Source organism: Chiloscyllium punctatum, chromosome 44, assembly GCF_047496795.1.
Source record: "Chiloscyllium punctatum isolate Juve2018m chromosome 44, sChiPun1.3, whole genome shotgun sequence".
Lineage (NCBI taxonomy): Eukaryota > Metazoa > Chordata > Chondrichthyes > Orectolobiformes > Hemiscylliidae > Chiloscyllium > Chiloscyllium punctatum.
In genome coordinates, this window is record NC_092782.1 from 64549452 (window position 1) to 64563731 (window position 14280).

The 14280-nt window shown below is 40.6% G+C and overlaps 1 protein-coding gene across 7 annotated transcripts in view; it reads left to right on the plus strand.

The window, feature by feature from the left end:
- Window positions 1-14280, plus strand: part of LOC140467039 (semaphorin-3A-like) — a 436589-nt gene that overhangs the window by 273796 nt on the left and 148513 nt on the right. For all 7 annotated transcript variants that reach the window (XM_072563099.1, XM_072563101.1, XM_072563098.1 and 4 more), the window contains one exon: window positions 9988-10050. In XM_072563099.1, coding sequence (XP_072419200.1) covers window positions 9988-10050 — 63 coding nt within the window. The remainder of the gene's footprint in view (window positions 1-9987; window positions 10051-14280) is intronic.

Genomic DNA, 14280 nt, shown 5'->3' on the forward strand with positions numbered 1-14280 from the left:
CAAATTAGCCATGAACTTATTGAATGGCAGAGCAAGCTCAAGGGATTGAATGGCCTACCTCAGTTTTGTATTTATGGTCATGGGCTTATGTATGTGGTATTGGGGGTTAGAGTGGTGGACCAGATTTGGTGAGTGGCTTTTTAACTCAGGCTTGTTGGGTCAATGTTGAGTGGAGACTGATGTTTTGAGGCTCCTGTGCAGAGTGATCTTTCATCCAATTCTGATTTGGCAAATGCAGCCCATGTAAGCCTCCCCAAGTAAAGGTGAGTCTTAGGCATGTTGCGAGAATTGATTAGAAAATGCTTCAATTCATGTCTAGCTGTGCTTTACCCGATCTGGAAATGCTTTATACTGACTCTGTTTGCCGAGCTGGGAATTTGTGTTGCAGACATTTCGTCCCCTGTCTAGGTGACATCCTCAGTGCTTGGGAGCCTCCTGTGAAGCGCTTCTGTGATCTTTCCTCTGGCATTTATAATGGTTTGAATCTGCCGCTTCCGGTTGTCAGTTCCAGCTGTCCGTTGCAGTGGTCGGTATATTGGGTCCAGATCGATGTGCTTATTGATTGAATCTGTGGATGAGTGCCATGCCTCTAGGAATTCCCTGGCTGTTCTCTGTTTGGCTTGTCCTATAATAGTAGTGTTGTCCCAGTCGAACTCATGTTGCTTGTCATGTGCATGTGCGGCTACTAAGGATAGCTGGTCGTGTCGTTTTATGGCTAGTTGGTGTTCATGGATGCGGATCGTTAGCTGTCTTCCTGTTTGTCCTATGTAGTGTTTTGTGCAGTCCTTGCATGGGATTTTGTACACTACATTGGTTTTGCTCATGCTGGGTATCAGGTCCTTCGTTCTGGTGAGTTGTTGTCTGAGAGTGGCTGTTGGTTTGTTGTCTGAGAGTGGCTGTTGAAGGACCCGATACCCAGCATGAGCAAAACCAATGTAGTGTACAAACTCCTATACAAGGACTGCACAAAACACTACATAGGACAAACAGGAAGACAGCTAACGATCCGCATCCATGAACACCAACTAGCCATAAAACGACACGACCAGCTATCCTTAGTAGCCGCACACGCACATGACAAGCAACATGAGTTCGACTGGGACAACACTACTATCATAGGACAAGCCAAACAGAGAATAGCCAGGATTTCCTAGAGGCATGGGACTCATCCATAGATTCAATCAATAAGCACATCGATCTAGACACAATATACCAACCACTGCAGCGGACAGCTGGAACTGACAACCGGAAGCGGCAGAGACAAACCACTATAAATGCCGGAGGAAAGATCACAGAAGCGCTTCACAGGAGGCTCCCAAGCACTGAGGATGTCACCTAGACAGGGGACGAAACGTCCGAAACACAAGATCCCAGCTCGGCGAACAGAACCACAACAATGAGCACCCGAGCTACAAATCTTCTCACAAACTTTGAGCTTTATACTGACATTGTTTGCAAGAAACAAAAGCAAAATTTCATTCTGTGGCATCAAAATATTCATCTTGATAAGGACACAATCAAATAAAAACAGTCACATGTTGGTGTGCTGTAAATTTAAATGACCTATTATTTTTTCACTGCTGTATACAATAGACCCCTGGGGTTCCTGCTGTAGCTTCGATAACATGACAGCAGAACAAGAGGAAAATTAGTCAATGAGACCTAACATCAACTGGAGTTGCTTATTTTCTGCCTGCCAGGATCTGCCTCTGTCATGGTCAGATGGTAATGATGTAGGACCTGGTGGAGCACTGCCACTTCCTGTGGTGACCATGGAACCACATTGTGGTTGGACCCAGTAAATAGCAGCAGCTGCCTGAACACTAATGGAGAGCAGCAATAAATGGAACAAGGTCAGGTTGGTCAGCTGTAACTAGTGGGATACCGCAAGGACCAAAACTTGGGCCTCAACTATTTCCAGACTATTCCAGTGGATTATGTGAGGGGATTGAGGGCAGTGTATCCAGGTTTGTACCAAAGATGATGCAAAGTGAAATGGGAGCATACAGTAACAAAAACAGAAATGGCTGGAAAACTTCAGCAGGTCTGGCGGCATCTGTGGAGAGAATTCAGAGTTAACATTTTACATTGAGTGACCCTTCCTCAGAACTGGGAGGATACAGTATCAAGGGTTTAGAAGTTGAAATGAGTGAGCAAGAATATAGAACATAGAACTTTCCAATGCAGTACAGGCCCTTCGGCCCTCGATGTTGCACCGCCCTGTCATACTAATCTGAAGCCCATCTAACCTACACTATTCCATGTACGTACATATGCCTGTCCAATGACAACTTAAATGCACTTAAAGTTGGCGAATATACTACCGTTGCAGGCAAAACATTCCATACCCTTAATACTCTCTGAGTAAAGAAACTACCTCTGACATCTGTCTTATATCTATCTCCCCTCACTTTAAAGTTGTGTCCCCTCATGTTTGCCGTTCTCATGCTTGGAAAAAGGCTCTCCCTGTCCACCTTATCGAACTCTCTGATTATCTTGAATGTCTCTATTAAGTCACCTCTCAACCCTCTTCTCTCTAACGAGAACAGCCTCAAGGCCCTCAGCCTTTCCTCATAGGACCTTCCCTCCATACCAGACAACATCCTAGTAAATCTCCTCTGCACCCTTTCCAAAGCCTCCACATCCTTCTTATAATGCAGTGACCAGAACTGTACACAATACTCCAAGTGTGGCCGTACCAGAGCTTTGTACAGCTGCAGCATAACCTCCTAGTTCTGGAACTTAATCCCTCTACTAATAATGGCCAAAACACTGTATGCCTTCTTAACAACCCTGTCAATCTGGGTGGCAACTTTCAGGGATCTGTGTACATGGACACCGAGATCTCTCTGCTCATCTGCACTCCCAAGAATCTTACCATTAGCCCATTACTTTTCATTCTGATTACTCCGTCCAGAGTGAATCACCTCACACTTGTTCACATTAAACTCCATTTGCCACCTCTCAGCCCAGCTCTGCATCCTATCTATGTCTCTCTGAAACCTACTGCATCCTTTGTCACTATCCACAACTCCAACGACCTGAGTGTCATCCGCAAATTTACTAAGCCACCCTTCTAAGCCCTCATCCAGGTCGTTTATAAAAATGACGAACAGCAGTGGGCCCAACACTGACCCTTGTGGTACGCCGCTAGTAACTAGACACCAAGATGAACATGTTCCATCAACTACAACCCTCTATTTTCTTTCAGCAAGCCAATTACTGATCCAAACTGCTATGTCTCCCACAATCCCATTCCTCCGCATTTTGTATAATAGCCTTCTGTGGGGAACCTTATTGAACACCTTGCTGAAATCCATATATACCACGTCAACCAGTTTACTCTCATCTACCTTTTTGGTCACTTTGTCAAAAAAGTCAATAAGATTCGTTAGGCACGACACCCTTCACAAAATCGTGCTGACTGTCCCTGATCAGATTATAATTTTCTAGATGGTTATAAATCCTATCTCTTATAACCTTTTCCAACACTTTACCAACAACTGAAGTAAGGCTCACTGGTCTGTAATTACCAGGGTTGTCTCTACTACCCTTTTTGAACAAGGGAACCACATTTGCTATCCTCCAGTCCTCAGGCACTATTCCTGTCGACAATGATGATTTGAAGATCAATGCCAAAGGCTCAGCAATCTCTTCCCTTGCTTCCCAGAGGATCCTAGGATAGATCCCATCCGGCCCAGGGGACTTGTCTATTTTCACACTCTGCAGTATTTCTAATACCTCTTCCTTGTGAACTTTAACCTCTTCTAGTCTAGATGCAAGTATCTCTGTATCTTCCTCGCCAACATTTTCATTTTCTATAGTGAACACTGTCGAAAAATACTTATTTAGTGCTTCCCCGATCTCCTCTGCCTCCACACACAACTTCCCACTATTATCCTTGATTGAAAATGGATTATAATGTTGGGAAATATAAAGTTACCTACTTTGGTAGCAGGAATAGGGAAAAGCAAACTAATTTTTAATTCCTGAAGGTACAGCAAGAGTTTGAGAGGCAAATGGCATTTTGACTTTTATTACAAAGGGTTTGGAGTGTTAGAGTTAAAAATAAATAGGATGACAATTGTGTCAGGTGAGATCCCACCTGGAGGACTGGGGGACTGTGTTACAGTGTTGGTTTCCTTTGCAAAAGAATAAAATAGTTTCCTGACAGAAAGTCCAATGTAAGTTTGTGAGAACAAATTCTAGGGTAAGGATTGTCCTTTGAAGAGGGATGGAGTAGAAATGGACTCATGTTCCTTCGAGTTGGGAAAAATGAGACATTTAAAATATCAAAGTTTCTTAAGGGGTTTGATACAGTAAATGTTGGGAGGATGTTTCTTTTTGGCTGGGGAGTCTACAAATGACTGTTATAATTTTCACATAACGAGCTAATCATTTAGGACTGAGAAGAGAATACATTTCTTCACTATAGTTCAGTATAATGTCCAAATTCTCTGCCTTAGAGGGATACAATTGTTCAACCATGGAGTATATTCAAGACAGAGATCAATACATTTTTGGATATTGTCACAATCAAGATATATGAAATAAGCTGCCAGAGGAAGTGGTGGAGGCTGATGCAACTGCATATTTAAATGGCATCTGGTTGGGTACCTGATTGGCAAGTGTTTAGAGGGATTTGGACCAAATGCTGGCAACTGGGACTGGATTAAGTCCTGATGAAGGGTTTTGCCTGAAACATCGATTTTCCTGCTCCTTGGATGCTGCCTGACATGCTGTGCTTTTCCAGCACCACTCTAATCTAGACCTAGATTAATTTAGGATATCTGGCTGGCATGGATGAGTTGGATTGAATGGTCTGTTTCCATACTGTACAACATTATGGCTCCATGATTCTGCAAAAGGGAGTGAGTAAGAAGTAAAAGGTCAGATGTAATCTTGTTGAATAATAGAAATATGGTTAGTCAACATGGCTTTGTGCATGGGAAATCATGTCTCACAAACTTAATTGAGTATTTTGAAGAAGTAACAAAGAAGATTAATGATCTATATGGATTTCAGGAAGGCGTTCAACAAGGTTCCCCATGGAAGACTGATTAGCAAGGTTAGATCTCATGGAATACAGGGAGAACTAGCCATTTGGATACAGAACTGGCTCAAAGATAGAAGACAGAGGGTGGTGGTAGAGGGTTGTTTTTCAGACTGGAGGCCTGTGACCAGTGGAGTGCCACAAGGATCGGTGCTGGGTCCTCTACTTTTTGTCATTTACATAAATGATTTGGATGCGAGCATAAGAGGTACAGTTTAGTAAGTTTGCAGATGACACCAAAATTGGAGGTGTAGTGGACAGCAAAGAGGGTTACCTCAGATTACAACAGGATCTGGACCAGATGGGCCAATGGGCTGAGAAGTGGCAGATGGAGTTTAATTCAGATAAATGCGAGGTGCTGCATTTTGGGAAAGCAAATCTTAGCAGGACTTATACACTTAATGGTAAGGTCCTAGGGAGTGTTGCTGAACAAAGAGACCTTGGAGTGCAGGTTCATAGCTCCTTGAAAGTGGAGTCGCAGGTAGATAGGATAGTGAAGAAGGCATTTGGTATGCTTTCCTTTATTGGCCAGAGTATTGAGTACAGGAGTTGGGAGGTCATGTTGCGGTTGTACAGGACATTAGTTAGGCCACTGTTGGAATATTGCGTGCAATTCTGGTCTCCTTCATATCGGAAAGATGTTGTGAAACTTGAAAGGGTTCAGAAAACGTTTACAAGGATGTTGCCAGGGTTGGAGGATCTGAGCTACGGGGATAGGCTGAACAGTCTGGGGCTGTTTTCCCTGGAGCATTGGAGGCTGAGAGGTGACCTTATAGAGGTTTACAAAATTATGAGGGGCATGGATAGGATAAATAGGCAAAGTCTTTTCCCTGGGGTGGGGGAGTCCAGAACTAGATGGCATAGGTTTAGGGTGAGATGGGAAAGATGCAAAAGAGACCTAAGGGGCAACTTTTTCAAGCAAAGGAAGGTGCTTATATGGAATGAGATGCCAGAGGATGTGGTGGAGGCTGGTCCAATTGTAACATTTAAGAGGCATTTGGATGTGTATATGAATAGGAAGGGTTTGGAGGGATATGAGCCGGGTGCTGGCAGGTGGGACGAGATTGGGATGGGATATCTGGTCGGTATGGACGGGTTGGACCAAAGGGTCTGTCTCCATGCTGTACATCTCTATGACTCTATAACAGCCTCAAAAGGCCAAAGAGTTCATGACTGTTCCAGTGTGATATATTTCTTTCATTGGGTCTGGTAGAGCTTTCTGTATTTGCTGTTAATAACAATGTTCCAAAAAGTACGTTTTTACAAGCATCCAACAGACTTTTATTGAAGTGGAACATTTTGATTTCAGGAAATTCTTTAACAGAAACAAGCCGCAGCAGGTTGTTAAAGATCCTGAAATGAAACACTTACTGCTTCTGGGAGACAGTTCAGCCCAGACTGGCTCCAGTGTAAACTGAGAAAACACATTTCAGCTGGGCAGGTGGATTTGAGAGAGATACAATGATAAGAGAGTAATCCACATCTTTGTGGTTAAGAAGTGAGTGGTTGACTTAGAAAACACCCAGCATTTCATTTAGTCAGAAGAGACGTCTCATACTTCAAAGTAGAGTACAAGCCTTAATTTTCAGTGACTTTAATTGATAACTGATGCTAAAGTTAAGGTGGCTACATTTTTGAAAAAGCATTTGAATATTTTGCTCTGAGGTTTTGAGGAATCAAATGGCAGTAGAAAGAAATTTGTGAAAAATGTTAGCTTTAGCTGACTTTTGTTGAAATAATTTTCAACAGGGCACGTGCTGAACATTCTTCTCTCTCTTTCAGGATCCCAAAGCCTTTTCATTTAAATTTCTCATCACCAACGAGTTCGTCTGTACTTGTTGCTGTCCGTCAGTTCTTTGCAGCGATCCTTATTCCCTTCTGAAAGACAGCCAGTGAAACACAGTCAGTCATGTGTGACCAGTCACACCTAGAGCACACACAGCAGAGATTGCTGAGCTACCTGTTTGCACGAACTTGAAATCTGAACAATTTCCACTGACAGCTCCTCTGCCTTGCTTGACCCTGACTGTGCCACCACTCCTTCTCAGCAGACTGCAGGAGTGACTTAGATCCAGAAATTCTTCCAATTTCACACAGGCTTTTGAGCTTTCCATCTGCAGTTGCAGTAATTCTGCAATTGCCAAAGCAGTAATTGTCATTGTCCTTGTCCATTCAGAACATAAATTACTTTGGCATTGTGCAAGTTATTATTTATTAATCATAAAAAACATACACACTTGTCAAAACATTCCTGTTAGCTTCTGATCTTTGAGTGAAGTCAGTCCTACCAGACTTCACAGAAAAGAACAGTTCTCTTTCACCACTTCCACTCAATAGAAACTGATGGGCTATGAATTTGCACATCCTTTCTATTAACTGAGAGATACCTGTGAGGATAGTAAAATACACTCGATAATTATGTATGAATACTGAATTGAAGAGAGAGAGAAAGCGCACACATTTGTAAACTTAAAATAGTTTATTCCTGTTCATGGTCAAATAAACATTCCAGAGTTTGAGAGCATTTAATAATTTTATAATGCAAATCGAACCAGTTTATTATTTCCAATGCCGTATTCTCAATCAAAAGATGCCTGTTAAAGTAATGGAACATAATATTGAATCATTCTTAAACTCCTGCACTACTGAATGAAACAAGTTCTAAGAGTGTAGAATTTTAACATTCTTAACCTTTGGAGTTCAGTTTAACTTTAAACAACCTCTGTTGGAAAGATCCCCCTTTGTATGGGCCTGAACTAGATTAGTTGGTTAATCTGCATCTTATTGAGTGAAAGAAATTGTGATAAAAGATTGGATGGATGCACAGATAGTTTGCTTAAGGAGTGGAAGTTTTCCTTTGATGCAATAGAATACTGTCATGTGAGAGTGGATTTGGAACATTTTGCTGCAACACTGGAATGAACTCTATCCTGTGTATTATCAAAGCTGCATTTAAGTCTGTGAGGAAAATGAAAAAGAAAACAAGTTCCATTGCTCACTTACATGTCTTGATGAAGTCAAACTTCTTACAAGTGGCTGAAATGGGTCTTTGCTCTGAGTGTCAATCAGCCCACACATGTATCAGAAAATTCCAGACTCAGTAACAGGAAAAGGAGAAAAAAATTGTACTTAACTATGTTTTTAAGGTACTTAGCTGATCCCAATCGGCCACCCATTGGCGTAGATGACTTTACATTCCTGGCACACCAAGCAATTCAAAATAAACATCAAAGAATTGTCTCTGTGGTCACATATTGAATTTGTCTGTCAAACAGTCTTGTAATTTATATAAAGGGAGTTGCTGATTTGAAAAAAAATCTACATGTTTCATTCTGTGTAAAATAAATTCAACAACTCTGAAGTTCTGGTACTTGGATTTTCAATTTAAAGATTAAGATAATAGAGCTGTGGGTTTTATCATAGAGATATTTGTGTTACAAACATATAACAAATTTCTCCATCTGGCATCTTAACAAAAACATTTATTTGTTTTATAATGATTGTGAAAAGTGGATTTAAATTGAGCAATGTAAGGTCAGCATGGACGAGTTGGACGAAAGAGTGTGTTTCCGTGTTATATCTCTATGACTCTAAGTGTGTATTGGGCTCAATATCCTTCCCTTCAAGTATTTATTCTCTTTCCCTCAGCAAATGCTAATGAACTCAATTATTTCCCTGCCTTGTTGTTTAATATGTTATAAATATTTCTTCTAGTGTCAGTATAATTAGTTGTTTGACCAAGTTGACATATTCAGTGCACTGAAAACATCTGAGGAATTATTATCAATAATTCATAATTCATCTTTCGAAGCATTATGTAGAAAATTATAGAAAGTGGTCATAAATTAAAGACTTTAACAATTTGTCATGGGATGTTGTACATCTGAGCTATTTGCACATTTATGAAAAAGATGAAGTATATGAGTTTAATATGAAAAACACAAACTTCATATTTGTGCTGTTGAAAGAGGAAACTGCAAAACTAATGCTTCAAAATCAAGTTCTGCAATAATTAAAGTAATATTAATATGCACTTATCATAGATTACAGATGTCACAATATAAGGTGTAACACATTAACAATTTAAAAAGTACAATCAATTTGTTGTAAGATTTATTCGTTGCAGTTTTGAATTGCAGTATTTCAGACAGTGTAAGAGCCCCTCATGGTTTATTAGCCTCAATATGCTGTTCATTAAATGTTTATAAGATGAAGAAAAGGCAAAAGTAAATGACCAAAGTTCCCTCTAAAGGAAATTTTCAGAAAATTACAGATTCTTTCCTTTCATTAAGTGTAAAATAAAACATAACAGAAATATCAACCAATTTTAGTCCTCATCATGGACTTCCCACCTTCAGTTTCCCTTTGCTTAACTGCAAGAATAACTTGCTGTCATTTTTGGACAACAAGCTTGACTCTATTATAATCTGCTTAGCACATGTTTATTTAATGAAGAAGGAGTTTGATCCAAACAAGTTAAGTATTTGTAATTACAAAATACAATGTAAATTTCGCTATGTTATAAATCCTTGTGTATACTCTCCTAACACCATTTTGCCAATCCCCAAAGCACCACTAGAGAGACAACCTTATTTCCATCTCTATTCTGTTGGAAGAAGTTAATAACGTTCAAAAATCTTTAAGCCCAGCACCTTACTCTTATGCTGTTCTTTAGAATCAAATCTACCCAACCAGCATTAACAGTTCATTTTGATCCTGTATTACAGTTAAATTTGAGTTGCACATCTGAGTAAATGGATATTTTGCATTTTCAAGTTTCACTTTGATAGTTACCTGAATGTTCAGAAAACTGTTTAGGATTCAGAGGAACAGTGGAATTGCTGGACTATAAAAAACTGAATGACATTTGAACTAAATTGAAAAGTGTCGTAATTATCCTTAAAAACAGTTTTATTTCTTGGCTGATGTTTCAGATTGTGTGGCCTCCAACACCCACCAGAAGAGATGAATGCAAATGGGCAGGAAAGGATCTTGTGGTAAGAATAACACTGCTGATATTCTAGTTTGTCTATTATTTTGTTAATTCTGTTACACTGATATTGTAGTTTAGCAACAGGACAAGCTCACTGTCAGTGAAACAGAACGTTTGGATAAACTGTTCACTTTGATGTTGAAGAGTTGGATCATGAATTATTTTATTCAGAATACATGGCCAAACTGGATGATGGAGAATGACAGGTTGAGATTTTGCAATCATAATATACCTTCGAAGGAATGTTTTACAAGTAGCAAGAGGAAGATGTTGATAACTTAGTTTCCCATTCATACACATATTCCTTGCATTGGCATCAGGTGTCAGCATTAACCTAAATTGCCAGGAACTCCTTCACTCCCTGTAAAGTTTCTTACAAGTCCATTGTGAATTTCTACTGGTTAAAAGGTAGATAGCCTTCTTTTTCTGGAAGGTAAAAATGGTTGACACTGAACAGCAAACTCTCCTCAGTTTGAAAGTTGAAATTATCTTCACTTCCAGCTGTAAAATTAGGTGAAGGATTAAATTTTAATGTTAATAACATGGCAATGAAGATCTCACACAGTGACAGCATAGTCCTATTTTTGAAGTATCAGTAACTGTTAACCAGGTTTTTATTGGTGAAGGATCCATTTACAATTTTGCTTCATGAAGCACAGGGACAAGGTCTTTCCCAGAAAGACAGCACTGATTCCTTACCAACCTGTTCCTCCCACTCATCACTATAAATATATTTGAAGATGAGGAATTACTCACCTCTTGACCTAGTTGCTACAACTTGCCTAATTGGCAGTGGAGATGGTTTTAGATTTCAACCTGAAAATTTTAACCAAAAATAAACAGATTTTCTTAATGCCTTTGGGAAAATAAAATACAAGTTTCTGCTTGCAAGTAAATTATTTCAATATCTTGTTTCAACATCTTTTAATTAACTGAGTTCTGACATGCATTACAACCAAGTGGTTCAGCTGAAGTGCTGAGATAGTTTGTTGGAAATATTTTGAAAGAAACAGTAATCAGTAATTCTCATTTGTATAAATTCAAGCAATGACCCCCCCCCCCCCCCCCCCCCCGAGAAATATCTTAAAATCGGTTTGTTAAAACCTAATATGTTAAAACGTATATTAGTAAACAGATATAAACTTGAAAACAAGTTATTTGTAAAATATTTTATAAACCAGGCTCTGAGAATGAAATGTTCAGGGAGGTACAGTAAAAGAGCCTTGGTATTTCTAAAAATATTTGTAACAGAGTCTCAGCTGCCCACTTACACGAAGCAGATATACATTGATCTGTTCTGGATAACTGGAGGAAGCTGGGTGATGTAGTCAAGTCTTTTGTGAAGGGAAATGTGCCTGATCCAATACTGCCCCTCAAAAATGCACCTGTCAACTCATGCTGTTGATGACAGCAGCAGTGAAGCTAACAGCTCAGATTGTTCAGTGTCTCTGTGTTCAAGAGGAGGACACGAGCAGACATTCCGTCTCTCAGTCAGCATGTGTGTGTGCCACATGATACATCTCTCGCTATCGGTCACACTAAACACGTGTCATAGCTGACTGTCTCAGTGTCACTTTGTGGATGTCAAGTGTCGTCGATAACATTAGGAGTTGGACTTATTTTTATACCTTTAATGAGCAGGTTCAACTATTTTGTCTTAGGCATTTTGAGGAACTCAACCAGGCAATTAGAGAAGCGGTCACTGACATGTCCAATGTTAGGAGACAGGAAAAGGAGATTTGAGGGCAGGGAATCAGCACCAACATCAGCCATTTGATTCATTGAGATTGGGGCCAGCAGGAATAGACTATAATTACCGAAAGCTTGGAAGACCTGATGAGATTTTGAGTATTTCCTAATCAGTGATGAATCAGGTTGGATATTAAGACATTTTGTAGTGCGTGAGAGTAAATCACTTGTGTGTCAATCTCATGGCAGGTGCCTGTTTTAGTTGTCGGAGTGATTTTTTTTTGTATTCTGGACAGGAGTCAGTGATTAATATGCAGTCAGTATTTACAATCTAAAAACAATACTGCTCCTGCTGTAGTTACAATAGATCAGTATGTCTGCTTGTTAGATTAGATTACTTACAGTGTGGAAACAGGCCCTTCAGCCCAACAAGTCCATACCGACCCACCGAAGCACAACCCACCCAGACCCATTCCCCTACATTTATCCCTTCACCTAACACTGGGGGCAATTTAGCATGGCCAATTCACCTAACCTGCACATTTTTGGACTGTGGGAGGAAACCCACGCAGCCACGGGGTGAATGTGCAAACTCCACACAGTCAGTTGCCTGAGGCAGGAATTGAACCCAGGTCTCTGGCGCTGTGAGGCAGCAGTGCTAACCACTGTGTCACCATGCCATTTATGCTCCAATTCTTCCAGCAGTTTTTGTCATGTTCACTGAAGGATGAGCTGGCACAGAAACCATGGCCCACTACCCAACAACTAGATAGTTATTGTAGAACCACAGAATCCCAGACACAGCAGACTCCATGGGAGCCACCTAGGAGATTGAAGATTCCGATGAGCAACTCTGACTTATGGCAATTAATCAGCTGACCCCAAATAGAGTCATAGTGTCATATAGCAAGGAGCAGACCCTTCGGTCCAACTTGTCCATGCCCACCAGGTTTCCCAAACTAATCTAGTCCCATTTGCATGCATTTGGCCCATATCTCTCAAATCCTTTCCTACTCATGTCTTTTAAATGTTGTAACTACACCTGCACCTCCCACTTTCTCTGGCAGTTCATTCCATATGCGAAGCATCCTCTGCATGAAAAGGTTGCACACCCAAGGTCCCTATTAAATCTTCGTCCTTTCACCTTAAAATCTGTCCTTTTACCAACACCAGAGAAAAAACCTTTGCTATTCACCTTATCTATGCCTCATAATAACCCATCAGCCCTCAAGTACACCATTCCCAAACCTCTTACACCACACTGACCTCAGACAGCCATCTCTCACCTGACCAGAGACCTACACACCTCTCCTCCCCAGATATGCCATGCTACCAGCCTGTTTTCTTGGGATCCAACAACAACTTATTCCCCTGGTCCTGACTCCTTGTTCATCCACCAGCTTCGACATCCACCTTGTCTACTGGCTTCTGCAACCCATCACCCCTGACCTGCCCAAAACATAACTAGTGCACTCTTTATCTGACACTGCCTTTACCTGGCACCCAACTTAACTCATACTCTACCCAACTGGTATCTTCCTACCTGGCACCGTACGTATATGGCACTCTATCCAGCCAGCACCATACCTAGCTGACACCTTCCCCAGATGACACCCTAACTCATACCTAACAGGCACCCTGACCCTATACTTTGTTTACATACTTATTCCTTGACAGAAGCTGTCCCACTGTCAGTCTGTGTTTCTAGATATTTAAATTCTTGAACATGACACAGGGTCTGCTGCAGAAGGGGATATGGTTTGACTTGACTTTGGGAGATCTGGTTTCATTTCAGCAATGCTCTGCACTTCTCATAGAGCTGTGATCAGAATTCCTGGCTAGAGGTACGGAGTTCAGGACTAATGGAGAAAAATGGGATTTAGTGGAAATTTTATTATGAATGCCTCTCCTCAGAGTATCTAATATCTCACTCACTTTCAGGACCAGTGATGTTTAATTTAAAGAACATAAATCATTGACATTTGGGGGAATAAAACATAATTTGTCAAAATTGCATTGTTTCCTTTCTTCCCTCCAAGCCATGTTACTGATTTGATTTGAGATTGATGTTAAATGTAGTTTACTGTAGAACTGGGAACCTGTTGGAAAGCAACGTTCTAACTGTGGATTGTCTTGAGAAAGCAGTGGTGAGACCATGATAGACAAAGTGTTACTGTACTAAAAATGTAGCAGGATTCAAAAAGGCATAAATAGCTTCAAATTTTAACAATATTTACGATTTGGCTCAGACTCTGGTTTGACACAGGGTTTTTGAAGAAGCTATGTTTGGGACAGAAGCCTGTCTTAGTCTCATTCAATTGTTAACTGACCAGCTTGTGCATCACCAGTGCTTTGTGTTTCATTGCACACTCCCAGCATCCACATGTATTTTCTTCAATTTCCAAAGCTGTATGTGTGGGTAACGTAAAACCACGGAGCTATGGTAAATTGCAGCTGCCTTTCATTAGATGTCATTTCACTGGCTGATGGCCAAAAACTGACTGGTGCACTTTAGAACTTTCAGGAGATAGTCTAAACCTACCAG